Source organism: Durio zibethinus, chromosome 9, assembly GCF_047325235.1.
Source record: "Durio zibethinus cultivar Kanyao isolate XHJ-2024 chromosome 9, ASM4732523v1, whole genome shotgun sequence".
NCBI classification, from domain to species: Eukaryota; Viridiplantae; Streptophyta; class Magnoliopsida; order Malvales; family Malvaceae; genus Durio; species Durio zibethinus.
In genome coordinates, this window is record NC_143170.1 from 3,096,154 (window position 1) to 3,121,157 (window position 25,004).

A 25,004-nucleotide genomic window follows, 5' to 3' on the forward strand; every position below is an offset into this window, starting at 1 on the left:
AAAAAAAATATAGAGCTTAAGTGATACTATTAATATTAGAGCTAATAAAGCTGACTAAAAAAAAAAAAATTGTTTTGCTTGTTTTCAATTAGAACCTAATCCAGTATGATTTAATTAGAAATATCAACAATCAAATTTATCCACCCTAAATCCTACTTAAATTGATTTGGTTTTAAAAATTAATAATATTAATTTGAAATCAATCAAATTTTATAGCCAAAATCTAAATAATTCAAGGGTTAAATTCAAATTATTTGAATATGAAATAAATAATTCAAGTGTCAAAACTCAAATTATTCAAATATGAAATAATAAAAAAATTTTAAGCTCAAAACCGCTTAAACTTCTTTTTAACTCAAAATAACCAAATCCAAGGTAATGAATCCATCCGACTATTATCTCTACTTAATACTGTTAACACATGGACTATAATTTTTGGTTGGGTCAACTCTAAATCATTTTATATTGAATCATTTCAAATTCAATTTATTTTTAGTTGGATTAATTTAAATTTAAATTATTTTAAATTAATCAATTCAAATTCAAATCATTTTGGTTTATAATCATTTCAATTTAATTAAACTTGATCCGATTCAATTTGATCCGTAAACAATTCTACTCCTTACATAACTTGTTAATATTTTATTATAATTTGTTTATTATGAAATTGAACCTATATTTATATAAATAATTCTGTTCTTGATCTATACCTTTTCTGTTATCTACAAAGAAAAATACCTTTGTTATTTTTTTTCTCCTGTGCTGCTATGACTGGCTTCTGTGAATCCATTGCCATCAAAATGGTTAATTCGATTGACTCAATTTGAAAAAATCAATAATTAACTTAACCGATTTTCATTTAACAAATAATCGAACCGATAAAATATTATTAAATAACCGATCATAACCGGACCGATCAAAATCGGTTCGATTCGATGGTTCAATTAAATAACTAATTTTTTTTATCATTTTTCTTTCTATTATGAATAATTATTTAACCATAAATTCAATTCAATAAAATTCAAACTCTAGTATCATTCAAACTAAATTACTAAATAATTTAATAATTTCAACAATATTTTACCCAAAAAAATATAAATAAAAATATTTATCTCAATTTTTTTTATTTTTAATTATTAAAAAATCAATTAATTCGATCAATATGATTATCAATTTAAAAAACCAAAAACCGACCGAATTAACCAATTTAATCGATTTAAAAAATCGATTATAATTAAAATCGAATAAACCGAATCGATTCAACCAAATTCACTCGATTTTGATCAGTTTAATCGGTTCAAACCGATTTTTGCTTACCCCTAGCCATCAACTCTTTGATTCTTCAAAAGTCGTCTGCTTTTGTATCTTAGAAAATGAAAATGGCAAAATAATAATAATAATAATAATAATAATAATAACTAACAAAAAGCAAACTTTGTTGTTTCTCTTCAAAAGATCTGCTTTTGTATATTCAAAGTCCTTCAAGATAAGAAAACTAACACGTTTAAAAAAGTAAGCATAGATAAAAAATATAACAAATTAGCCCAAACAGATATCATACAGTTTGAATGAGTTGAATCCAAATATTGTTCTGAGTCTCCCAACATGTCAAAGAACTGGGAGCTGCAAAATTGTTTTCCAGAAGCAAATAAAAGCATGCATTAGAAAGAAACAATAACCTGCACACCTACACCAGGAGGAAGAAACATTTCTGTTAGAAGATACATTCATGCAAACCCTTTGCCTTTCTGTTCTGAATTCTCACTGCCGATCTTGTAAAACTCCAACATTTCTTCTTCCACTGAATGAGTCTTGCCTACTATGACAAGGCAATGCAGAGGTTTGCCAAAATCGACTATCCGGAGTTGTTTCATTGTGCCTGCGACTATCATCTGATCCTCACTTCCCAGCCGAGCAAACCCAATGCAATCAGTATCTTCATCGTATGCTACAAGGTAACGCATAAATACAATATGCTTAGGAGAATTGTTCCTTCATACCCCTCTTTGCATTTCCCTCAATACCAGTAAAGGCAAAATAAAACTAGCATCTTTTCAAGCATATATAAGTAATACTAGCTCGAGAACATAATATCTCTGGACGTATTACATTATTCATATTCAAAACTGATCCACAAAAATGATAGATTCAAACCAAAAGGCCACTTAAAAAGAGATGCAAAAAAAGGGAGAGGTTCATAGATAACTTCCCCACAAGAAAAAAAAAATAGATGGCATCAATCTGCATGCTAGAAATAGCAATCTAAATTATACAATGGTTATCAAAAAAAAAAAAAAATTCCTACCTTCTATAATTTTCACTCTCCTTGTTATCAAAAACATTTTAATGATTTTGCAGGTGCAAACCATGTTGTGACGTTATAAAGGAGTTAATAAGAGTAGGGATGGCAATATTTTACTTTTCTAGATACTCAATTTTTTGTAGAAGATTAATTGCAAATGCAGATAAGGAGAAAGAGAGGAAATGTTCATGAGTCACGACTTTCTGATCCAACTAGAACATAATAGGACTTTGGACAAAGATCATATGATGTTCCCTCTTGCTGGGCCGACATCCTAGATATTTTAGTTCAAATGTGGAGCATCAATTGATAAAAGATTTTATTTTACATGTTTCATTGCATTTGACTATACATCTTAAAGAGGGTTACATGCGTTAAGTCCAGCATCCTTGTAGACTCAAAAAGTGGAAAAAGCACACACAATAAAGAAATATCTGAATACTTCAAGATAGTAAAAGCTGTTGAACCTCACCAGATTCACCATGCTTTTGTTCAATCTCCAAAAGCTGCTCAATGGCAGTGTTTATTGTCATGTACCTAGGTGGCTCATACTGCTTTCTTCCCCTGAAAATATTTGAGGGAAAACTATGAAAAATAATCCGTCCAGCAATGGCAGAATGGTTTAACTGTATGCAGCAAGAAACAGTACAAACTACAACTTCTGATACAAACCTGCACAAAGATTCCAATGTTGGTTCCTTTACACGAATATCTGTATGAGAAGGGAAGTGAATCGATTTAAGATTCCCGAATCATGCAGAACATACAAGAATAACCTTTAAATTAACACCACAAAATGTAATGATTTTAAAAGGCCTGTTATTTGAGTCTCTAGTGGATAACTGGAGAAATACTCGGACCCATAACAAATTGAAAATAAAATGTGCATCCGCATGCTAAGCTCTGGAAAATGTTTGAGCTTATCATCAGCTAGCTACAGTTAGCTGATATTTTAACAGCAACCACTCTCAAATACTCAAATATAGGAAAGATAAGATCATTCTCCAGAGTCCTGACTGCCTGATTATCGAAGGTTATGAAGATCTTTGCAGATATAATTAAACAGAAGCACACTCAGCTCCTATAACTAGTGCATGTTTGAGTAGCGCATAATTAAAAAAAATGAGAAGATGCAATTAAAGACTTTAAAAGCTGATTTACATACAAAACAACCTTACCTAACAGGCAGAGTGTGTGCAATCCAAGATTACGATTTCTTTGAATTTTCTCATAAAAACTATCAGGTCTCCATGTTTCAGTAAAAAAAGGTATTGAAACTGTCTCCCCATAACGGTAGAGTTGCAATCCACAAATTCCAATTGCATTCATAATGGATGCATTATGCACTACCCTGACATCAACCCCCAGTGTCTTTGCTCGAACAACAAGATCAGTGTGTGTTGTGGCTCTGCAATTTTCCCAAGCAAAAGACTAATGAGAAAGAGAAGCAACTCAGCAAAAAATTTTCAGGTGAATAAAGACCGTCAGCATAATTGGAGCTCAATACACGTAGCATCTCTGAAGAAAGAAAAGGACCACAATTAATTCCCACACACCAGGTTTGACCAGGTTCAATCATTATTCTTTGATTAAATATAGCTTCATTCCGATTCCAAGCCTTAACTGAGTTACTTAGCAGTGGTGTTTCAAATATTAAGACTTCATCCCACATAGGATGATTTGAGAGGAAGAAAGGACAACAGGAAATAGAAGAATCATATTCACTATGTTCTGTCGAGGAAGGATGGCCAACAGATTTGAATAGCTCATCAAACTAAATAACAATAGGAACTGGCATACAAAATGATCCCATGTAGAATGAAAATTCCAATAAAGGTAGTCAGGCATTCCTACTTCAATTTACATACTGGGCAGCCTGCAAGAGAAATTTTAAACCGAAATTGCATACTTCCTTGAAAGACGACCTAAAATAACAACTCAATGATTTAAACAGTTTTGAAACCATATGTATTTGATGAAACTAAGCATTTTACGAATAAATAAAAGCAATACCGTTTATATGTAAATAGAATATAAAAAGAAATCCACGAAAAAGAAAACCAAAATCAATGAGAGCATATAAGAATATTTTATCATGAAGAGAAAAGAAAGAAAGTCTGACAATACCCAAAAGGATCACCAACAACAAGGAAAGCCACATCAGACCCATGAGCTTCTGACAGAATATTGTCTACTTTTTCTTCAACCATTTCTCTATCTGCAAGTATAATTGGTTTCCCATACAGTTTCTCCTGACATTTTTTAAATTCTAGCACAAATGAAAATTAACAAAAAGATAGCAAAGTTATCAGGAATAGAAAGAATATTTGCAGTACCAAAGTGGAAAGGCCATCTGTAGAAAGACCAAAGGATAGAAGAGATGTATAGGCCTCAATGTACACCTTCTCACATTTCTTCACAGCATCTAAACCTCTTAGAGTAATGTCTCTCTCATCCCCCAATCCAAGACCTATAATATATAGCATCTCTGTATGCTAACCTGGATTAATGGTCAAAAGGGGAAACAAGAAAAAGGATAAGAATCAAACTATTAACAATGGTATTTTACTGCAATACAATGGTTTCAATTTATACCATAGATGATTTATTACAAGAGATGCACTGATCTATCAATTTCATTTCCATACTTACAAATTTCATACTGAGACATACTTCACCATAAAATTTGAAAAAGTATAACAACTTGCAGTTATAAATTGCCAAACCAATTACTCTAAGCATCAAAACAGAAACAAAGCTGCTCCAACAACATTTTGACACGAAATTCTATCCCAATTGCTTTATAACCTTCAAGTTGAATCAATAGCCTACCTAGAACTCAGCTAAACAAAATCTTCATATAACAAAATAATCAAAATCAGAGGCACTCTTGTACTAAACACTCCCTATTTGTTAAATACTTGCTAACTCAAAGCACAACCAGTGCTTCCACCAGTTTGCCTCAATAAAAACACGAAAGAACCATCATTTCCTACCGCAGAAACATCAATTATCTCCTTAATAACCACAAAGTAAGTAATCAAATCATTAACAATTCCAACGAGAAAACTTTTTTTTAATGAGTTTTATTTAGATGTCACAACTGTAACATGCATGTAACTTTACATTTAGATGCATTGAATGTAAATATATCAAACAGGAAAAGAAAAAAAATGAGAGAAGAAAGGGCAAAAAATTAAGAAACAAATGCTTGTGCAATAATTTGATGTTGTTGTTTTTCAATTTTCACAGTTAATAATGTTAATTTGGAACAGAACATAAAAGGCAAAAAGAAAAAAAGTTAATCCAATTACCATCAAATGATTACCTTATAACACTATAAAAGAAAAAGAAAATTAAAGATGATATGTATAGTTTCGTCATCCAATCACTTGAACAACATGTAATTTTATATAGAATTAAGAAATCACACTGTCAATGTATAAAAATGAATTTATAAATGAATTCATGAATTTACTTCCTTTCTACCAAAATAATAGTTAATTTTGGAATATGATAAGATTGATCTTGATAGAAATAAAATCGATATCGTTGACATGACATACAAATTATGTGCTTAGACTTGGGACAACCTTTAGGGGACCGCAAGTAAATGTCATGAACACTAACATTAGTTTTCACTATGAAATTATTTGGTAAAGAGAAATTTTCAACACCAAATTGATCTTCGTAGAAATACAATGGATATTGTTGGCAGGCACTTTCTATACGCAATTGTATTTTATTCATGGACCATGCCAACTCTTAATATACTATAAAAAAAAAAGAAAAAACTTTTTTTTTCTTTTCTAGACAAAATGATTGTAGTAAAAAAGAAATTTAAACCTGAAAATCTCTTTCTAGAAGCATGGGTTTGTCAATTTCATAATTTAAAGATGAATAAAGTTATATTATTTAAATTTAAAGTTGCAACATGTTTGAAAATATTTCAAAGAGATGATAACTAGATATGGTAATTTATATCAAAATTTTAAATCATATTATTTTATATATTTTATATATTGTTTTTACTTTATATTTAAAATTATTAGATCTAATAATTAAGTGACCAATTCAAATAATGTACCCAAACAACAATGAGACCTATTAAGAAATAGAAAAAAGTTGTACAATTAAAGAATTTTTTTTTTAAGACTATAATGACTTAAAGCCATTTGTCATTGTAAATGACAACACATTGTTAGCAGCCATGACTAAGTTTAATGAAATTGTGTTACACTGCCACTCTAAAAGTCAAGAACAATGCTTAAATTTAATGCACAGATTGTCACAGATTACCGTCAGATACCAGCAAAAACCAGAATACCAGAATTTCATGGAAACTTTTTAAAATGATGTTTTTAGTCAAGAAAGTCGGCTGAAAATTATACATCTTATCGCTGCAGCAGCGACCAAACTAAAAAAATAAATAAATTCTAGAGGTCAGAAGCAGTGGGGGTTCTAGCCAGGCGGCTAGTTGACAGTTTAAATTTTCCACAAACGAGATTCACATAATCAACCCACTATTTGGCCATAAAAAAAAAAAAAAAAAAACCCACCATAGAAGCCTAAATGGTTGGACTTTATCTTTAATTTTAATAGAACATCATGATTTGGGAAAGCTGCAGGAAAGGGCAGCCACACATTTTTAAGGCTTTTATTGTCGTCTTAGGCCACTAGTAGTTCATCAGACTTTATCTTTCTGTTTCTCCCTTTGTAGGTATGAAGGTATGGGCTCCTACAAAATTGAGGTCCTCTCATTTCTGACAATTCCCACTTTTGTTGAGATAATAATGAACCGAGACCTTGATGCCATGTGGGGAGTTTGTTTCCCCCTTTTTTCTTCTGGATCAATATTAATGAATTCACTTCAATGATTTTTTTACCTCAATTGGCTCTCTTAAATTCCTTTCATTTTGTGAAGATTAATTTTTTGAAAAATATTTATTTTTTTGAAAAATTAAAGATTTTTTTATTATTTAAATGAGTCAATAAAAAATAGTTTTAATTGTTTTTCAGATACTTTGCTTTTAAATAATATTGACATAATTATTAAAATATTAAAATTATTTATGATTGAAATATATTAAAGTTATTAATATTCAAAAGTTTATATTTTAATAATAATATTTAATATTAAAATATTATATTAATATAAAAATGCTTAAAACAAAACTCTTTTAATATTTATATTAATATTTTAAAATATTCAAAACAGTATTGTTATACTTAAAATATTGTTTTTATTAATATAATAATAAAAATATTAACATTTATTATTAAAATATTAAAAGTAATTATATTATTAAAATAGTTATTTTTTATAATTAAAAATATCCATTATTAAATCATTACAAAATTATTTTTATTTTTATTTATTATTAAAATAATAATATAAATACATTAATAAATAAAATATGCAACTAATATTTTAAATTGAATAATAATAATAAATTATTAAAATATTCATTTTAAGAAAATAATAACATTATTATATTATTTACTATTAATTATCAAAATATAAAATTATTACTTAATATACTATTTTTATTGTTAAATTTAATAGCGTGTTACAATAATAAATACGATTTCTCTAGAAATCCAGCACCAGAGTCAGGTCCGCTCCCATCGGGCTCATTTTTGTTAGCAGACTGGATCACTAGGCTTTTTTTGGGGCCCAGACAATCTAATTCAAATAAAAAACAATGTACGTAAACCTAGTACTATAATATTTCACCATATACCACCACTTTTGGAAAGTATGCGAGTGACCGAGAGAACCGGCGGCGATTCGCAAGCTTGGTCGGCCGGCGATAAGGAAATCGGGTTCGGTCCTAGATCCAAACCCTACAAAACAGGAATTCTCCAGACAGAGATATTCCTGTGGCGTGCACTTAGCTCTTTAACTGGTGATTGCTTAAACTCCAATTAGATCAAATGAATAAAAAATTAGAAAAAAAATCAGCACATAACATTGATCCGTTTGGTAGCCGAGAAAATGCAAGAAAAGAAAATAAATAAATTAACAAAGAAATATCATCGATGTTTCTAGCTGAAAATATCTAGTTTAGTCGGCCAAATTCAACTACAAAACTTATTTATATATCCTATTTCAGATACATAAAAACGTAAACGGTTTCAATATAGTATTAACAGTTTCTTGCTATTGTGATTTTTTCGACCTAATCGACAAACAAAAGTTGCAATATTAATTCGTTTCTTTCATCAATCATGGAGAAAACACTAAAAATCAAAATATTCAAATCTTATAGAGAGAATAAGAGGATATAAGAGTATAAAAATAAATTTTCGTACCTGAAATAAAGCGAGAATTTTCTCACCAACCAAACAAGTAGCAAAAAACCTGGCTCATGCGATCAGACACCGTTGAATCAAAGGTTTCAACACCGTAAACAGAGTGAAAGTAGGCACGTTGAGTGAGAGAGAGGGAGAAAGAGAGCGGAGTTTATGTTTTGTTGCTTCTAGAAGGTTCTGGGTGGAGTAAATCGTACGGGGACGAAAGAGAAATCGCGAGGGTGAGAAGGAAAGAGATATAAAATATTAAATTAAAAAAAGAAAAGTGAAAATGGCGAAGTACGTGTAATGCACGCTCACATACGTAAACAAAAGAAAATGATAAAATTGATAAAGGTGTTGTTTGTTTGTTTTTTATATGATACGTAAAATTATAAATTTTTAAAAAATAATTTAAATTTGAATTGTATTTGTATATAGTTCAATCAGATTTAATTGAATTTTTTGGTTGATTTAGTTTATTGATATTTAAATTTTTTATATATTATTTTAATATAATTTTTAATATATTAAATATATTTCAAATATAAAATAATTAATTTTATTTCATAAAAAATAAAAAATAAAATTTTATTTTATTTAATTTTTTAATTTTTTATTTTCAGATCTAAAATTCAATCTAATATAATATATATTTAATATCTAAACTTAATAAAAATAAAATTATATTTGATTTGAATTTTATCCAATTTTAAATTTAATGTTAAAAGTTAGCTGATAACTTAATTGAGCTTTTATTTTTGTCATATACTTATATAGAACTAATGTGATGCAACCAATTTCATAAAATTCTTCACCATCAGCTGTACCTTTCCACTCTATGCGTTCTTTTTTTCCTTTAGAAAGCGTTTCATTATTTTCACTGAAGCTGGATGACGAGGTGTTGATGCTGAGCCCAAATTTTAGTCCAACCTAAAAGCTTATGGCTCGGCCTAAAGCTTTAGGATGTTGAAATTGGATGGGCCATGGGTAAAATCCAAAACGTTTAAGTTAATCCCTAAAGCCCAGGACCCAATCCGACACGTGGCGTTTGAACTCCAAGTTTACTCTCACGCAGAGAGTCAGAGAGGCCGGAAGCAATCTCAGCTTTAAGGTAACTCAAGTTTTTGCTTTGTGTTGTGCCAATTTCTCTCGAAAATGAAAATTCTGTATAGTCGATTTTCCACACATTTTCTTCGTACGCAAACACTCAAAACGGTTTTTTCGTTAGCATTTCTCTACTTTAAACATTTCTGTTGAATTCCGATTGCAGGTGCTGAAATAGTTCTGATACCGTTTGATAAAATGCTTCAGTCAACAGTGAAATGACCTTCCATCCATTACACCTTATATTTATGATTTGAATTAAGTTTCATTCCATTACTTTTAAATCCATTTGAGAATACATGTTTTTGGTTGCATATTAAGTATTAAGAATAAGAGTTTAGGGTTTTGCCTACTTACTAGACATATAGCATAGCTTGATATAGTGGATTCAAGTGTTTGATGTTTGCTTTAGCATGTTAGAAGCTAGAATGTGCATATAATATTTCTGTTAATATTGCTTTGATCCTTTTATTGCCTTGCATTGAATCTGCAGCTTGACATTCTGTTTCTAAAAGGGTTTTTGGCAATCCTCGATCATCAAATGGCACAGGGTTGAGCTATTGTAGACGTCGATTTTTCAGTGGCTGGTCAATAACAATCTAGCAAAGTTGCCCGCATTAGCCTCAACTAGGTTGCTTGTATATTTTGGAGAATCTTTAACTTTGCATAGGTTGCCTAATGTGTCTAGGAAAGTTTGGTGCCAGGCCTGCGTACGATTTGTGAGCCACGTTAATCATGATAATGGGCCTCTCATTCTTGCCAGCCTTGGTTTCAAGAGTGACTTCGGAAAAACGAACAAGAACAAAGAAAATAAAATCGAGAGGCTCAGTGTTTCTAATGAAGCAGCCAAAAGTAAGGTGAGGGTTGTTAGAAGCGACAGTATAAAAGCAGTTAAGGATGTTGGGGTGAAAAAATCACTAGAAATTGAATCAGCGCTATTTGCTGCAAAATCATTTTCTGAGCTTGGCCTCCCATCTTTGTTGCTGGGGAGGTTAGAGACTGCAGGCTTTACGGTTCCAACTGATGTTCAGTCTGCAGCAGTTCCAACAATTCTCAAGGGTCACGACGTTGTGATTCAGTCTTACACAGGCTCAGGAAAAACATTGGCATATGTCCTTCCCATACTGTCTGAAGTAGGCCCACTGAAAAAGAAATCTCCAAATGGCGAGGGTCAATCTGGGAAGAAAATGGAGATTGAAGCAGTTATTGTGGCTCCCTCTAGGGAACTGGGGATGCAAATTGTTAGGGAGTTTGAAAGGCTTCTAGGTCCTGCAGACAAGAAAGTTGTTCAGCAACTTGTAGGAGGTGCAAACCGATCAAGACAGGAAGAAGCTTTAAAGAAAAACAAGCCTGCAATTGTTGTTGGCACCCCCGGCCGAATTGCAGAGATCAGTGCGGCTGGAAAACTTCATACTCATGGCTGTCGCTTCTTGGTTTTAGATGAAGTTGATGAGCTCCTTTCATTTAACTTCCGAGAGGATATGCACCGGATTTTGGAACATGTGGGTAGGAGATCACGTGCTGACCCGCGTGGCTCACGTGCTAAGTTGGCTGAGCGTCAGACCATTATGGTGTCTGCAACGGTTCCATATTCAGTTATAAGGGCAGCTAGGAGCTGGGGGTCTGACCCACTTCTTGTTCAAGCGAAAAAGGTCATGTCACTTGAATCTGTTTCTCCCTCTGGACCTGTTAATCTCTTAGGGCCTACATCCAGTTCAGGCTCAAGTTCAAATATGCAGACTCAGGCTGCGTCACAAAGCCTACCACCTGCTTTGAAACATTACCATTGTGTCACAAAATTACAACACAAGGTTGATACATTGAGAAGATGTGTCCACGCACTTGATGCCAAGTCAGTGATAGCCTTCATGAACCATACAAAGCAGCTAAAGGATGCTGTCTTCAAACTACAGGCTCGAGGGATGAAAGCTGCAGAGCTGCATGGTGACCTTGGCAAACTTGCGAGGTCAACAACTTTGAAAAAATTCAAGGATGGAGAAGTGAGAGTTCTGGTGACTAATGAACTTTCAGCAAGGGGTTTGGATGTGGCAGAATGTGATCTTGTGGTTAATCTGGACTTACCCACTGACTCTATCCATTATGCACACCGAGCTGGTCGAACAGGTCGGCTTGGAAGGAAAGGTACTGTGGTAACCATCTGTGAGGAGCCAGAAGTGTTTATTGTGAAGAAACTGCAGAAGCAGCTTGGGGTCCCCATTCCCGCTTGTGAGTTTACAGAAGGCAAACTTCATGTCATTGAAGAAGACAAAACTTTAGGGGGTGCAAGGTGATACATGCTCGATTTTCTTTTCCTATCATATTTTGAAATTGACCCGGACCTTACCCCTGCTTCTATTTGCCTCGCTTATAAGTATATCGGAGGATTGTTTAGTGGCCTAGTGAATATCTTTACGAATAGTGACTGTAACTTTATGCTTTTTCTTTAGTAACATTTGGGGGTTGGGGGGGGGGGGGGGGGGGGGAGGGGAAGCTAAGCATATATTACCTTTTTCATGTCATGACGAATTTGAAGTATATTTGAAATGTGGAATCCTAGTTAATGCACATTAGATCCTTTATTTTTTCCTTTTTTACATGAAAAAATCATTAGTTTGTCTACTTGTAGAACCTCTAATCTTGAACATAGAATCGAGATTTCAACAAGCTAATGAGTAACAACTGGACGGAACTCCATGTGTCTAGTTCAATTGTAAGCCTGCCATTTCGATTGCTTCTGTAGGGAATAACAGCAAGAGACAGGATATGTTTACCAGAAATAGGTGAATTAGATCCCTTTTAGAGTAGCAAAGGGTCTAGCTTATTTGTCATGTTATATGTTGTTTTGGTACATAAACTTTCAAGTTAGAGAGACTGAAGATCTAAAAAAATTGGAAAAACAATGGCCAACATTCAGTCATTAACAAGTTCTGAAATTATATGTCAAACTGGATGTCTGATGGATAATGTACATACGAAGTATGCTGTTTTAATTTATTAATACTAAAACAGTTGTTTGCGGAATGAAGCACGAATACACTAATTTACACCAGCCAGGCAAGCAACATCACCAGACGATTCTCTTGCAAAGCTTGTAACCAGATAAGAGAGCACAAATTGCTACAGCTAGAAAAGTTGCAAAGGACATGCTAGTTGATACAATGGTTCCCTTCCAAAGGGGTGTGCTTTTCTCGAAGTGTCGAATGATAGGTATTGCCACTGAAGAAGATGAGACGAGAAGGTAACCCACCAACTGTTACAGGGCTACCCATGAATTAGCGATCAAAAATTAACAACTAGTACTTATGTGTGTTGTGATAGGGAAATGCACTTGCCTGGTCGAGGACAAAGCTTAAGTAGTCTGAGGTCATATCTGAGATTAGAATGCCTCTGTGTGCAATGTCACAAATACCTTTAAACAGTTGGAAGGCTGCGTAAAGGAAAGCTAAAATTGCTACAATGAAGCAGTATCTACACGAAGACAATAACAATCCTTGTTTAATAAAGAGCTCACTCTGATGATTCAAATATTCTATTAAGAAATTAAAGAGTAGTTTAAGATTTATACTATTCAACGGCATGCATTCATCAGTATGTGATAGTTACTTGGAATCCAATATCAGGTTTGGGAAGTTGGACCTTCAGTTATGCACACCTTTCAGATTGAAAGTTATTTGGGAGATTGCTGTTAGATTAAGGTGATCTCTCAGCTTAGATCAATAGATTTCTTAGTTGCTTTATCCTTTTCTCTCTCTCTTTCAGGGCCATACTTTGTAATCTTGTCAAATAGTTAAAGCAAAATCATAGTTATGCTTACATTAATTCTGGGTACTGAGTGAAGCTAGGAGATTGTTGGTCTTTCTTCTTTGTGGATGGGGCAACCAGTGTGAGGGCTGAGATAAAGGAGAAGAGAAGCACCAAGAACCGAAGGAATAGATTTGAATGATGTATGGAAGGCCTAGCGCTCCAACTTGTAGAAGTCACAGAGAAAGAGAATGGTGAAGGGGTTGGAAATTGCTGCCGCTGAGTCTGAGAATTGGCTGCCCCAGGCGACACACCAGACATGATTCCACAAGCAATCGCCAAAACATGTTCTCTTTCTTCTTTCACTGGTTCCTTTACCTTTTCCATTCTTTAGATGAAGCTTCCTCAAACCTCCTGCTTCTAATTTGTATTGGCGTTTGATTTGTTTCTTTGAGTTGGCTTTTGTGAATATGAAGATCCTTCAAAGTCTAGTTGATAATTCCTTGGAATTCCAAGGGAAGTTTCCTCTTAGCCATACTTAGTAGTTTAGTTTGACAAAATTGCAAGAAAACTAAATGCTGACGTTTGTTTCTGGAATGTGCCTTAAGGTCCACCAGACACGAAAGTAGAAAAGACAAGCAGTAAGCTGAGCATACTGATTTTTAAAGTGCGTAGTGGGATTATCATGCTTTCATAAGCATGTTCTATGGATAAGATTGAAACCTGATACCTGCCCAAATTTTCATAAAGAGCAAAATGGAAAGGTACCTGAAAGGGATTTGTTTAACAACTGTTTATAGTCAATTAAAAACCTTTTGTTTTTAAATCCAGAAATGATAAAATATCAAACACTTGTAAAAACAAGTATAAAACAATGGGTTACCCATGTAAAACATTGGAATCCTATTAACATATTTCAACACTTGAAAAAAAATCTTTACTTGATCATTAGGGACGACTTTAACATGAGAAAATTAAGCAAATAATCAAGTTTTGTACACCTATTCTCCCCAGGAGAAACTTTTGAAAGGGGAGGGAAAAAATTAGTGTTTAAGACAAGCTTAGGGCTTTGACTGGTATCCCCATGGATTGTTGCTCGCCCACTTCCATTGATCCCTGCACATCTCAGCTACACCATATTTTGCCCTGCAAAATACCAAAACCTTAACCGCAAAATGACCAAAAAAACGTGAAAACTACAAATGCACAATAGATAAACATAATATAAGCAGAACTTAGTCAACTTTCTAGCCCAATGGTTCATTAAAATTGTTCTACTAAGGAACAATTGATCATTGATAGATAGATTGCTAACACAGACTGAGATATAAGTACCAACACTAGTATATATAACAGAGGATCTAACTTATAGTGTAATGGGTAGAAATTTTGGAAGATTATCCATTTAATTCCAGTTAAATAATGAATTAGGAATGAGATAGAAATTACGAACATACTTCCAACCAAGTTCTTTTTGAGCTTTCTCAGTAGAAGCATAAACAGCTGTAGCATCTCCTGGCCTTCTTGGACATAGTTTAATGGGGATTTTCTGCAATTTTTTCAACAGTAGCAATTTAAATACATATGAGAGAGAGAAAGAGAGAGAGAGAGAACATTCACCTTTCCAGAAGCTTTCTCAAAAGCAGCAGCCATTTCCAGCACAGATGTACCGCAGCCTGTTCCAAGGTTGTAGGCAATGCAACCTAGAAGAACAGATGAGTTTAAAACAACCCATAAATTTCCCAAAAAAGAACTACCAGCAATCTAAATATACGTAAATAAAAGAATGCAAGTTCAATGAGACGTAAAAACTTGAATGATGAAAAGAGATCACCTATGTTCTCCGTGGTAAAAAGTTTCCTAAGTGCAGCAATATGACCATCAGCTAAGTCCATAACATGGATGTAGTCTCGGATCTGTCAACAAATGAAAAATTCATTTAGAAAAAAGATATTTATGTGGTTATTAATAACCTTACTTTGTAGTTATTAAATACGAATGTAACACATATATTTGATGACCAGTAGGCAAATAAGATGAATTACAATGTTAACTGCACTCAACAAACAAGGACCTTTAATCCTACAGAAAATTCTTCTTTCTTCAAGTAGAAATATTAGCTTTGAAAACACTTACCGCACTGCCATCTTTAGTTGGATAATCGTGACCATATACATTAAGTTCAGGCAATCTGCCGACAGCTACTTGCTGTATGTAAGGCATGAGATTGTTTGGGATGCCCTTTGGATCTTCACCAATTTTACCACTCTCATGAGCACCAACAGGATTGAAGTACCGCAGCAAAATAATACTCCAATCTGGTTCTGCCTTGTGAATATCTCGTGCAATTTCTTCAAGGAAAAGCTGGTGAAATTTAATGAAAAGGTTAGGCTAGACACACGTTTGACAATTACAATTCCAGAGGATTTTTCCAGCTTAAACAAGGAATGTACAATTATTATGAACCAACAAAGAAAAATTTTAAGACATACTGCTATGTACCTTGGTTCGTCCGTAAGGATTCATCGCCTTCAATTCAAAATCCTCAACACATGGTATTTTCTCAGGTTGGCCATAGACAGTAGCAGAGGATGAGAATACAAGCTGTTCCCCCCGTTCCCCCCCCCCCCCCCCCAAAAAAAAAAAAAAGAAGTATAATACAATATCAGCAGTGGCTTAAACATGAAACATGAAAAAGCATGATGAAAAGTTATATGGAACTTGAACTTGAATCAATAACCAGGGTTTCAGGCAATTTTAGAAGTAATTTATCCTTTTCTTGTGTCGAAATAATAACAATTCCGAATCCCATTCGTCAAAGATTTCTAACTACTAAATAATACAGCCAACAAGTTCTCGTACAAAGCAAAACAAAGATTTTAAGACATTTTCGTACCTTTTTACAATTATATTTGGCCATGACCTCATATAGATTGATAGTGCCAATCAAATTATTGTCAAAATAACGACGTGGGTTACCAACACTCTCTCCAACAGCCTTAAGGCCAGCGAAGTGGATGACGGCTTCAAACCTGTGGCATTTGATAAATACAGAAGAATCCAATTTCACAATATTAGTCAACTAACATTCGTGTTAGGACAAATGCAAACGGTACAATGACATAAATTCTACTAAAATGTGGATCATTATGCTCATAGAAAACCTCAAACAATCAAAAACAGAGTTGCATACGTCCAGTTAACATACTTTGTCTTAGAGAAAAGCTTCTCCAAGTCATCCCTATTCCTCAGATCACCCTGCAACCAAACAAAACCAAAATCTTGATCATGCTCGAATCAATAGATGATACCTTTATTGTAGATGTTAAGACCAAGAAAAACCCAAATGTCTGATCGTGTAAACAAAAAGAAACATACAGCAAAGATTCAAAGATTTCATTATATGAAGAAGTTCTTACCAAATTGAAGTCAAGTTTCTGAGAAAGCTCAGGACCCACCAATTCCTTAACTCTATGAACAGCTTCAATAACAGAATTATCAAGATTGTCAATAATTGACACTCTAAAACCTTCATTGAGAAGCTGCACCACTGTGTGGGTGCCAATAAACCCAGCTCCTCCGGTAACAAGAATAGTTTTTTCTGAAGAACTCATTTGTAAGCAGTCAAAAAAAGATTATAAAGAATCTTGTTTTATGACTTTAGAATTCAGAGAAAGAAAGTAAGAGGGATATTTGGTTTTTAAAGAAACCCTTTTCTTGTCAATGACAAGACAAATAAATAGCAATCAGTGTTGGAAATACTTACGTTTGGACGAAGACGTGTTTGAGAAAATCAAGGAAACAATCTTTATAAAAAGGATAAAGAAATGGATAAGAATCCGTAAAAATAGGCAATGATTGTGAAAGTGTTTTAGAGAGAGAAGAACAGCTACTCCTGTTGTCCTACGTTATAACAAGATCTCTCTTCTGTCGGTCATAACTCATAATTGATAATTTCGATACAAGAATGGTTACAGTAGAGTTTTGGGTTAGATAAACGAGTCAAATTGAAAAAGGTCATCATGATTGTTTTTTGTTTGGTACAAAGAGATCAAAGCCTTAAAATAAAGATAAAGATTATTGAAAGGATATGTTTCATCATCAAATAAACTTTATCTATATCTTCCAGATTTTCTGGTAACAAATCTAAACTGATGTTGGTAGAGCAATCCATGTGATCAGATGATATGTTCGAAACGAGATCTTTGTTACGCATGTTACGTGGATAAGCTGCTGGTTGACTAGTTTGTTAGCCGTGAGATCCGACCAAAGAAGTAGAAGCAGTTCAGCGTGGCTACAGTAGAAGAAAGAAAAATTGTTGCTCGGTCCACCCTCTTTTTACACGAATATCTAGTTGGGCAAGTTACCTTCTGCTACATCAATAAAAGCTCACATCAAAATGACAAGTTTCTCCAAATTGGTTAACGATGAAGAAGCTGAAACAGGTCCAACTCTTCTGCTAAATCTTCATAGTACACTACTTTTCTTTCTCCTCCTTCACTCCCACCATGGTCTTCTCAACTCGGCTGCCAACCACAATCATGTAACTTAGCTAATCTGTCAACTTTCCACACACGACATCCAAAAAGCCCAATATGTAATATTCCACAGGGCACATCAAAACTCATAGCATCAAATTTATCCTTTGACTATCACCATACACACTCTAAAACCTACACAAAAATGTGAACTTTCTGTTTGGTTCCCAAGACAACAGAGTAAAAGAGAAGATAACGAGTTATTGAGCCATCTAAAAGCACGGTTAAAATGAATAAGAAAACATTTTCATAACATCAAAAAATTTGAAAAACCAATATTTCAGTTCTGTGGTTCCTTTCCAAGTCACAAAAATTTCCCACGTTTTCCTATGATTTCCTAGCCAGCCAAACACAGCACCAAGAACTGTATATAACAAAAATCAAACTAAAACGAAAGGAACCCAAAATAACCTTAAAGCAGAATTAAACAAGGAAATCTCAAATAGAAAGAAACTTCTCGGGTTTAAGAGAACTCAAGGCTTTACCCGAAACTATGCCTCTGATTACTTCAACCGCCAAAAGAACCAAAAAAATAGCTACGATTTTTCTTGAGTAAAGAAAAATATGGTGTTGGGTTTTTGCTACGGTAGATATCAAGTTACGTAGCGGGAAACTGAAATGTGTTTTTAAGAGCTTGTTGTAACGGGCTTTAATGGCTGTCTTGTCTCCTTCGAGAAGGCCCTGACGGATTTGTGTTGTTGACAATTTCATGAAGCCAAGAATCAGAAGCCCAGGCCGATTACATATGAGCCTGTCAATCTTTCGGACAAGATTTAATGGGTCGATTTGTTTGTGTGTGGTTAAATTAAATGCAGCATGTCTTTTGCTATTCAATTAAGCCCAAATAGACACCCGAGCATTTGCTCATTTGATTGGCACAAGATTTTCGTTAAAAAAATTAAAGCCCAAATGGATTCTATGCTTGTTCTACATGAAAAACTTCACCTTAATTCTGTATTTTACTTCTTATGTTCTAATATTGAATCTTTGCGTTTAATGCATGATTTTTATTATTCAATTAAGCCCGCACCAGCTTATGCATGAAGGCTCGGAAATGATATGGTGTGTAACATATAAGGTGGACCAAGCAAATTGGTAACCCAATTATAAATTCTAGAACTATGAAAGGGATACCATTTTGACAAATCGAATTTCAGATTATTTTCAATTTTCTGTTCATCTGTTCCTTAGCCAAGTTTACGGGAATGACATGAAAATTGTGAAACAAGACCTCTTGTTAACTCAATTGAGACATATTCTTTCTGTTAAGTTAAAAAATGTGAACTCCCTTTGAGCTAGAGGTCGAAGATCACAGTCCCACAAAATCCAAAACCGGAAAGTTCTCCTTTCCTTTGTTGATAAGTTTAAGTGAATTGCATTTCTGCAAAACTCTATAAATTTGATTTTTTTTGTGGTAAAAAATGCCATACAATTAATAAGATCAGAAGAATCAAAACTTAAGTCTATATTCTCTCTTACAAACCGAATATGACGAGCTTCAAAATCATTTCAATATATTGCTTTTTTGTTGTTGGAGCTCTTTACATCACATTAACCCATGCAGCCACTTTCAACATCCGAAATAACTGCCCCTACACGGTTTGGGCTGCAGCAGCGCCTGGTGGCGGGAGGCAGCTCGACCATGGCCAAGTCTGGGACATCAATGTAAGGTCTGGAACAGGAAGTGCCCGCATCTGGGCTCGAACCAATTGTGAATTTGATGAAGCGGGGCAAGGCAAATGCGAGACAGGTGACTGTGGAGGGCTCCTCCAATGCCAAGGCTATGGTGTACCCCCAAACACCCTGGCTGAATACACATTAAACCAGTTCGGTGGCATGGATTTCTTTGATATCTCTCTTGTTGATGGGTTCAATGTTCCCATGGAATTCAGTCCAACCTCTGGTGGGTGCACTAGAGGAATCAAATGCTCTTCAGAAATTGTGGGGCAGTGCCCTAATGAACTTCAGGCCCCTGGTGGGTGTAATAACCCTTGTACCGTGTTCAAAACTGATCAATATTGTTGCAATTCTGGGAGCTGTGGTCCTACAAATTTCTCTAGTTTTTTCAAAGAAAGGTGCCCCGATGCTTACAGTTACCCTAAAGATGATGAAACAAGCACATTTACATGTCCCGCTGGGACTGACTATAAGGTAGTGTTCTGTCCTTGAAATACTGGTATTGTTGATGAAGTCATTATGTTTTGGCTTTTGTGGAATGCTATGCCATGTAGTATGTACCAATAAGAAAGCCAAGATTCATTTATTTTATTCTATCCATGATTGTATATGTGACGATTATAAACAAAAAAACTCATTCTTTGTATCCATAATCCATATTGTTTGATCAGCAACTATTGTTTATACTAGTCAAAGAATGCTCTATTTTAATTAAAAATGCTATTCTCAAAAAGATTTGTTGCTACTCTCAAAAAGATTTGTTTGACTTTTGATCAAATTAATATATTGCAATCTCTCCTTCACTTATCTTAACCATTAAGATATTTTATTTATAAGAATTCATTTCAATTGAATCATTTGAACTAAATCTGGGATTTAATATTGAATTAATATCGAATTTAATATCTACTACTCTCTTGCACCGGTCATTTCTTTTATAGTGGTGGAAAGAAAATTCTCTACAACTTCTAGAAATATCAGTAGAATGGAAATTGGCTATCACATGGAGTACAAAAAGTCTTAAATGCTAAGCGTAATGAAACTTTTTCTATTTTGGTGGAAAAAAAAAAATTAAGATAGATTACCTGCCATGACTAGCTATAGTGAACTCCACACAACCTGCTCTTAGACGGATCTCAAGTCTACGAAAGTGGCATCTTGAAAAGATAATTTCAAATAGACATGTTAAAATTGAAACACGATTAGATAATATGATTTAAAAATAATATAAATAAAAAATATAAAAATAATATAATTTAAAATTTTAATAAAAATTATAAATATATTTATTAAAATTTAAAAAATATTTTTTTATGATATAAATTATAATATATAATTTTTTAAAATATAATAAAAATACATAAATTTTTAATATTTTATATAATGCAAATAGAAAATCACGTGTTTAATTCCAAGCCATCGACATGATACCGTCTCCACAAGAAATTTCCACAAATAGTACTTTTGGAATAAAATTTTATTTTATAAAATGTATTATTTTTATTTATGAATTTTACTCTACAGTTTTCGTCAATGAAAGATTTCCACAACCATTAATTCATGGTCATTGCTGTAGGTCCTAACGCACTGATCAGGGGACACTATTCTTGTATCTATATAAACCCGCTTCTTCCATACCGAAAGCCATATCCATTCAAGCTTATCAGAGTTTTAACCATAAAAATGAAGTTGAAAACCATCTCTATATTTTCCTTCTCTTTTATTACTCTCTTCTTCACGGTGGCCAATGCTGCCACTTTTAACATTCGAAACAACTGCCCCTTCACGGTCTGGGCAGCAGCCGTGCCTGGTGGTGGCAGGCGGCTAGATCGTGGTGGAGTCTGGAACCTAGATGTGAGGCCCGGCACCAAAGGAGCTCGTGTCTGGGCTCGAACCAATTGCCAATTTGACGGTGCTGGACGTGGCAGATGCCAAACCGGTGACTGTGGGGGGCTCCTACAGTGCCAAGCCTTCGGTGCACCACCCAACACCCTAGCCGAATACGCACTAAACCAGTTCAATAACTTGGATTTCTTCGATATCTCCCTAGTTGATGGATTTAATGTTCCCATGGAATTTAGTCCATCTTCTGGGGGTTGCACCAGGGGTATTAGATGCACCGCAGATATCGTGGGGCAGTGCCCTAATCAATTGAAAGCCCCAGGTGGGTGCAATAACCCTTGCACCGTTTTTAAGACTGATCAATATTGTTGCAATTCTGGGAACTGTGGTCCTACAGATTTCTCCAGGTTCTTCAAGACAAGGTGCCCTGATGCTTACAGCTACCCTAAAGATGATCAAACAAGCACATTTACTTGTCCCGGTGGAACTAACTACAGGGTTGTGTTCTGCCCTTGAAGTGTATTTCTGTTGTGCTTTATGAAGTATCATATATATTGTAGTACTAATAACGTGCTAAGTGAAGCTTTCACATGTATGTGCTAAGTGAAGTTGCACTAAAACTTCAGATGAAGCTTGAATTAATAAATAAACGTTTAGAAAGCGTTTCATTATAGAAGTACAACTTTTTAGTTTAGAAATGCTTAATAATGAGTGAAAGGATTCATCAAAAAATCATGAGTGAATGGAGAAATTCATCAAAAAAAAAATCTCTCATCTGGTTACATTCCACTTACTTTTCTCAAGATTTTTCAATGTTTAAACCACTGTGCAGAGTAAAAAACTGACTAAATGTAGCTAAGTCCACCATTAACGGGACAGATCGAATGCCAAAATGGACTGATGATCAGTACAACATTTCTTCCCGGAAATACATGTAATATTATTGTGGAATAATAATAGTATATGAAAACTATCCGAGCTCATGTCACCGATGTGCAAATGTTCTGATTTGTTATAAATGGTCTAATCATAAATGAAAGCTGGGGATTTCTGTAAGTTTGCCATTTTCGGTTGGGTGGAGCGACTCGACTCAGCTCAGGTCTAGTCCAAAAAGGCGGCACCGGTACATCCATCCATGGCTTCTATTTGGGCCTAACTATTGCTACTTTGGTGTCAATGGCCTGAAAGAGGACCACTTCATGGTGGAGGAAAAGAAACCATCTTCTGATCTTATCTGTATTCTATAAAAATCCACTTTAGAACAAATCATTGGCTATAATTGGTAAGAAAATTAAATTATATACACTTTAAAAATCAGGAATGTATTATCTTTATCATTAGATAGTATAATTATACAGTTCGTCAGATCGCTTGGGCTCATAAGCCCAGCCCGTTTCATTTGGTCTGATCTTCATATTTAAGCCCTTGACCGACTGACTAGTGACGATGCCTGGCACATGAGTTAATTGACTATTAAGGAGAATTTGATCATATGCTTTCCAACGTTTGTTGACGGTTGACGTTGTCCCCCAATTTATCGGCTTCGGTTCACTTTTGTCCGAACTCAAACCAAAATCTCGGATTTTACATTTTCAACTGCAGAGTGCATCTCAGTTTCGTCGTAAAAGGTATAATATTCTTTAAAAACAGGGCAAAGGGTCTTGAGAACATGCCTCAGGGAACGCTTGAAGTTGTTCTTGTTAGTGCCAAGGGTCTTGAGAACACAGATTTTCTCTGTGAGTTTTTCTTTCTTTCTTAGTTTTTTTTTTCTTTCTTTTAATCTGAATCTTATTGGTATTAGTCTTTGTTTATGGTCTTATTCAATTTCAATTTTGTCTGTATAGATCTGGGTACACTTGAGATCATGACAGTTTTGATTATGAACATTTACTCAAGGATGGTCATTTAAATTAATTTGATTGATCATATTTAAAGTCCTACCTGATTTTTTTTTTTTTTTCACATTTTGTGTTTGAATGATATTACATTGACAAATTGGTTGTAGACGTTCGTGCTTTCGATCATATTTGTATGTTTGTTACTAATGTTTTTGAGAATCAAATTTTGGAAACGAGCAGGTAACATGGATCCTTATGTGCTCCTCATTTGCCGTACCCAGGAGCAGAAAAGTAGTGTTGCTTCAGGTTGAGTGTTCCTCTTGTTGGATAATAGATCGATTATCATCAAAATTTGTTCTATTATTGTAGATAAGTAGGAACTAATAGAGTTATAAAAAAAAAAAAAGAAAACTTTTGCAGGAAAAGGGTCTGATCCCGAGTGGAATGAAAATTTTGTATTCAAGGTCTCTGAAGGTGTTTCAGAACTCAAATTGAAAATAATGGACAGTGATTGTGGTTCTCAGGATGATTTTGTGGTAGAAGCAACGTGAGTATTGCTATATTCTCATGTGATTTTTTTACTATTATTAGTAATACTCAAAAGTCATGTAAAACTTGCCATGAAACTTATTTACACAAATTTCATAAGATGTATGGTATAATTCTTTTGAAGAATAGGACAAGATCCAAGCGTTTTCTAAAGTTCTTGCTTGAACCTTGAGCAGTGAAATATAGATTTTCAACATTGTAGATACCTATTCAATTTAGGATCATAAGTCAGTGAACTAAGCTTTAATGATATTTGTAGCATTCCTCTGGAGCCTGTATTTGCCCCCAGCTGCATATAATGTTGTCAAGGATGAAGAATATCGTGGGGAGATTAGAATTGGTCTTACTTTCACCCCAGAGGTATTTTTCATGTATTTGTTGTCTTTAATTGCATTTCCATTTGACTGCTAGAAGATGAAGAGAAAGCCAGACTGACTGCATTGAACTCCAACATTGATTTATAATTATCCGAAAACCAGAAGGCAATGAGTCTCAAACTCTTGATAACTCTGCTCTTAGCAAAGCAAAAATTTGAATGAAATATTCAGCTTTGCGTAGGGCTCCTTTCCAATTCCTTGGTTTTTCTTTTCGACTTTCTGATTTGAACTGGTCAATTATTCTCAGTAAATGAAATATCCATTGCTTCATAACAGGATTGTGTTGACGGGAGTTTTCAAGTTGAAAAGGAATCTTTTGCAGGGTGGAAGGAGTCTTCATACAGGGACTAGGCCACTTGCGGTTTCCATGTTAATTTCTATTCCAAGAACTTTATTCTGAAGTTTGATTCAGAATTATATTTGGTTGAATGTTATTATTTTGTGCTCCTGTAGATCGAATTCAACCAACCTGAGCTTTGTTACGGATAATTGAAAAGTTTGCAGTACCAATCCTGGATAATAAGCCTTTTCAATTTATAGTTAATTTGTGCTGAGGAGATTTAACATTTGGTTCTTCTTTTGGAACAAGAGCTATGAATTTCTAAAACAATGGTGGGAAAAAAGAAAATATTATTCTCTTGAATTTCTAATGCAATCTTTGTTGCGTGTTCACCGGTAGCGTGACGAACCATAACGTGCTTGCTTCAGCAGCTTCCTCGTTTTCCGACAGAGAATCTTT

General features: G+C 34.1%; 6 protein-coding genes and 1 pseudogene across 14 annotated transcripts; 4 read left to right on the forward strand and 3 right to left on the reverse strand.

Annotated features, from left to right (window-relative positions):
• Positions 1-1,503: 1,503 nt before the first annotated feature.
• Positions 1,504-8,881, reverse strand: LOC149516711 (putative diphthine methyl ester synthase). Of its 5 annotated transcripts, XM_089765471.1 has the most exons (8): positions 8,618-8,881; positions 5,135-5,156; positions 4,639-4,802; positions 4,430-4,554; positions 3,481-3,710; positions 2,975-3,014; positions 2,775-2,866; positions 1,504-1,948 (listed from the first exon to the last, which is right to left on the reverse strand). In XM_089765471.1, exons 3-8 carry the CDS (start codon positions 4,786-4,788, stop codon positions 1,728-1,730), a joined length of 858 nt encoding a protein of 285 aa, XP_089621597.1. In that variant the 5' UTR covers positions 4,789-4,802; positions 5,135-5,156; positions 8,618-8,881; the 3' UTR covers positions 1,504-1,727. The 5 variants fall into 5 exon arrangements, with proteins under 5 accessions (XP_089621597.1, XP_089621598.1, XP_089621596.1 ...); XM_089765472.1 differs by lacking the exon at positions 5,135-5,156 and having other exon boundaries at positions 4,705-4,802; XM_089765470.1 differs by lacking the exon at positions 5,135-5,156 and having other exon boundaries at positions 8,618-8,880.
• A 681-nt stretch (positions 8,882-9,562) lies between these two features.
• On the forward strand, positions 9,563-12,417 carry LOC149516712 (DEAD-box ATP-dependent RNA helicase 47, mitochondrial-like). The gene is made up of 4 exons (XM_089765198.1): positions 9,563-9,677; positions 9,870-9,891; positions 10,219-10,290; positions 10,374-12,417. The coding sequence occupies exons 1-4, from the start codon at positions 9,563-9,565 to the stop codon at positions 11,992-11,994; spliced, it is 1,830 nt and encodes a 609-aa protein (XP_089621324.1). The 3' UTR covers positions 11,995-12,417.
• A 195-nt stretch (positions 12,418-12,612) lies between these two features.
• Positions 12,613-14,186, reverse strand: LOC111306219 (CASP-like protein 4A4). The gene is made up of 3 exons (XM_022904131.2): positions 13,518-14,186; positions 13,036-13,171; positions 12,613-12,953 (listed from the first exon to the last, which is right to left on the reverse strand). Exons 1-3 carry the CDS (start codon positions 13,829-13,831, stop codon positions 12,768-12,770), a joined length of 636 nt encoding a protein of 211 aa, XP_022759866.1. The 5' UTR covers positions 13,832-14,186; the 3' UTR covers positions 12,613-12,767.
• Positions 14,187-14,323: 137 nt separating this feature from the next.
• Positions 14,324-17,113, reverse strand: LOC111306181 (bifunctional UDP-glucose 4-epimerase and UDP-xylose 4-epimerase 1). Of its 3 annotated transcripts, none has more exons than XM_022904107.2 (9): positions 16,864-17,113; positions 16,653-16,702; positions 16,341-16,476; positions 15,947-16,048; positions 15,581-15,808; positions 15,279-15,360; positions 15,065-15,147; positions 14,902-14,993; positions 14,324-14,590 (listed from the first exon to the last, which is right to left on the reverse strand). In XM_022904107.2, exons 1-9 carry the CDS (start codon positions 17,056-17,058, stop codon positions 14,506-14,508), a joined length of 1,053 nt encoding a protein of 350 aa, XP_022759842.2. In that variant the 5' UTR covers positions 17,059-17,113; the 3' UTR covers positions 14,324-14,505. The 3 variants fall into 3 exon arrangements, with proteins under 3 accessions (XP_022759842.2, XP_089621605.1, XP_089621606.1); XM_089765479.1 differs by having other exon boundaries at positions 16,638-16,702; XM_089765480.1 differs by lacking the exon at positions 14,902-14,993.
• Positions 17,114-17,559: 446 nt separating this feature from the next.
• On the forward strand, positions 17,560-21,374 carry LOC111306208 (thaumatin-like protein). 2 transcript variants are annotated; one of them, XM_089765481.1, is made up of 2 exons: positions 17,560-20,133; positions 21,236-21,374. In XM_089765481.1, exons 1-2 carry the CDS (start codon positions 19,471-19,473, stop codon positions 21,248-21,250), a joined length of 678 nt encoding a protein of 225 aa, XP_089621607.1. In that variant the 5' UTR covers positions 17,560-19,470; the 3' UTR covers positions 21,251-21,374. The 2 variants fall into 2 exon arrangements, with proteins under 2 accessions (XP_089621607.1, XP_022759857.1); XM_022904122.2 differs by lacking the exon at positions 21,236-21,374 and having other exon boundaries at positions 17,560-20,302.
• LOC111315523 (thaumatin-like protein) lies at positions 21,343-22,191 on the forward strand. Its single transcript, XM_022917329.2, has one exon. It carries the CDS (start codon positions 21,343-21,345, stop codon positions 22,015-22,017), a length of 675 nt encoding a protein of 224 aa, XP_022773064.1. The 3' UTR covers positions 22,018-22,191.
• A 689-nt stretch (positions 22,192-22,880) lies between these two features.
• On the forward strand, positions 22,881-24,830 carry LOC111306259 (elicitor-responsive protein 3-like; annotated as a pseudogene). The gene is made up of 5 exons (XR_016345017.1): positions 22,881-23,237; positions 23,580-23,645; positions 23,760-23,886; positions 24,148-24,248; positions 24,542-24,830. The product of XR_016345017.1 is annotated as an elicitor-responsive protein 3-like (transcript).
• Positions 24,831-25,004: the final 174 nt, after the last annotated feature.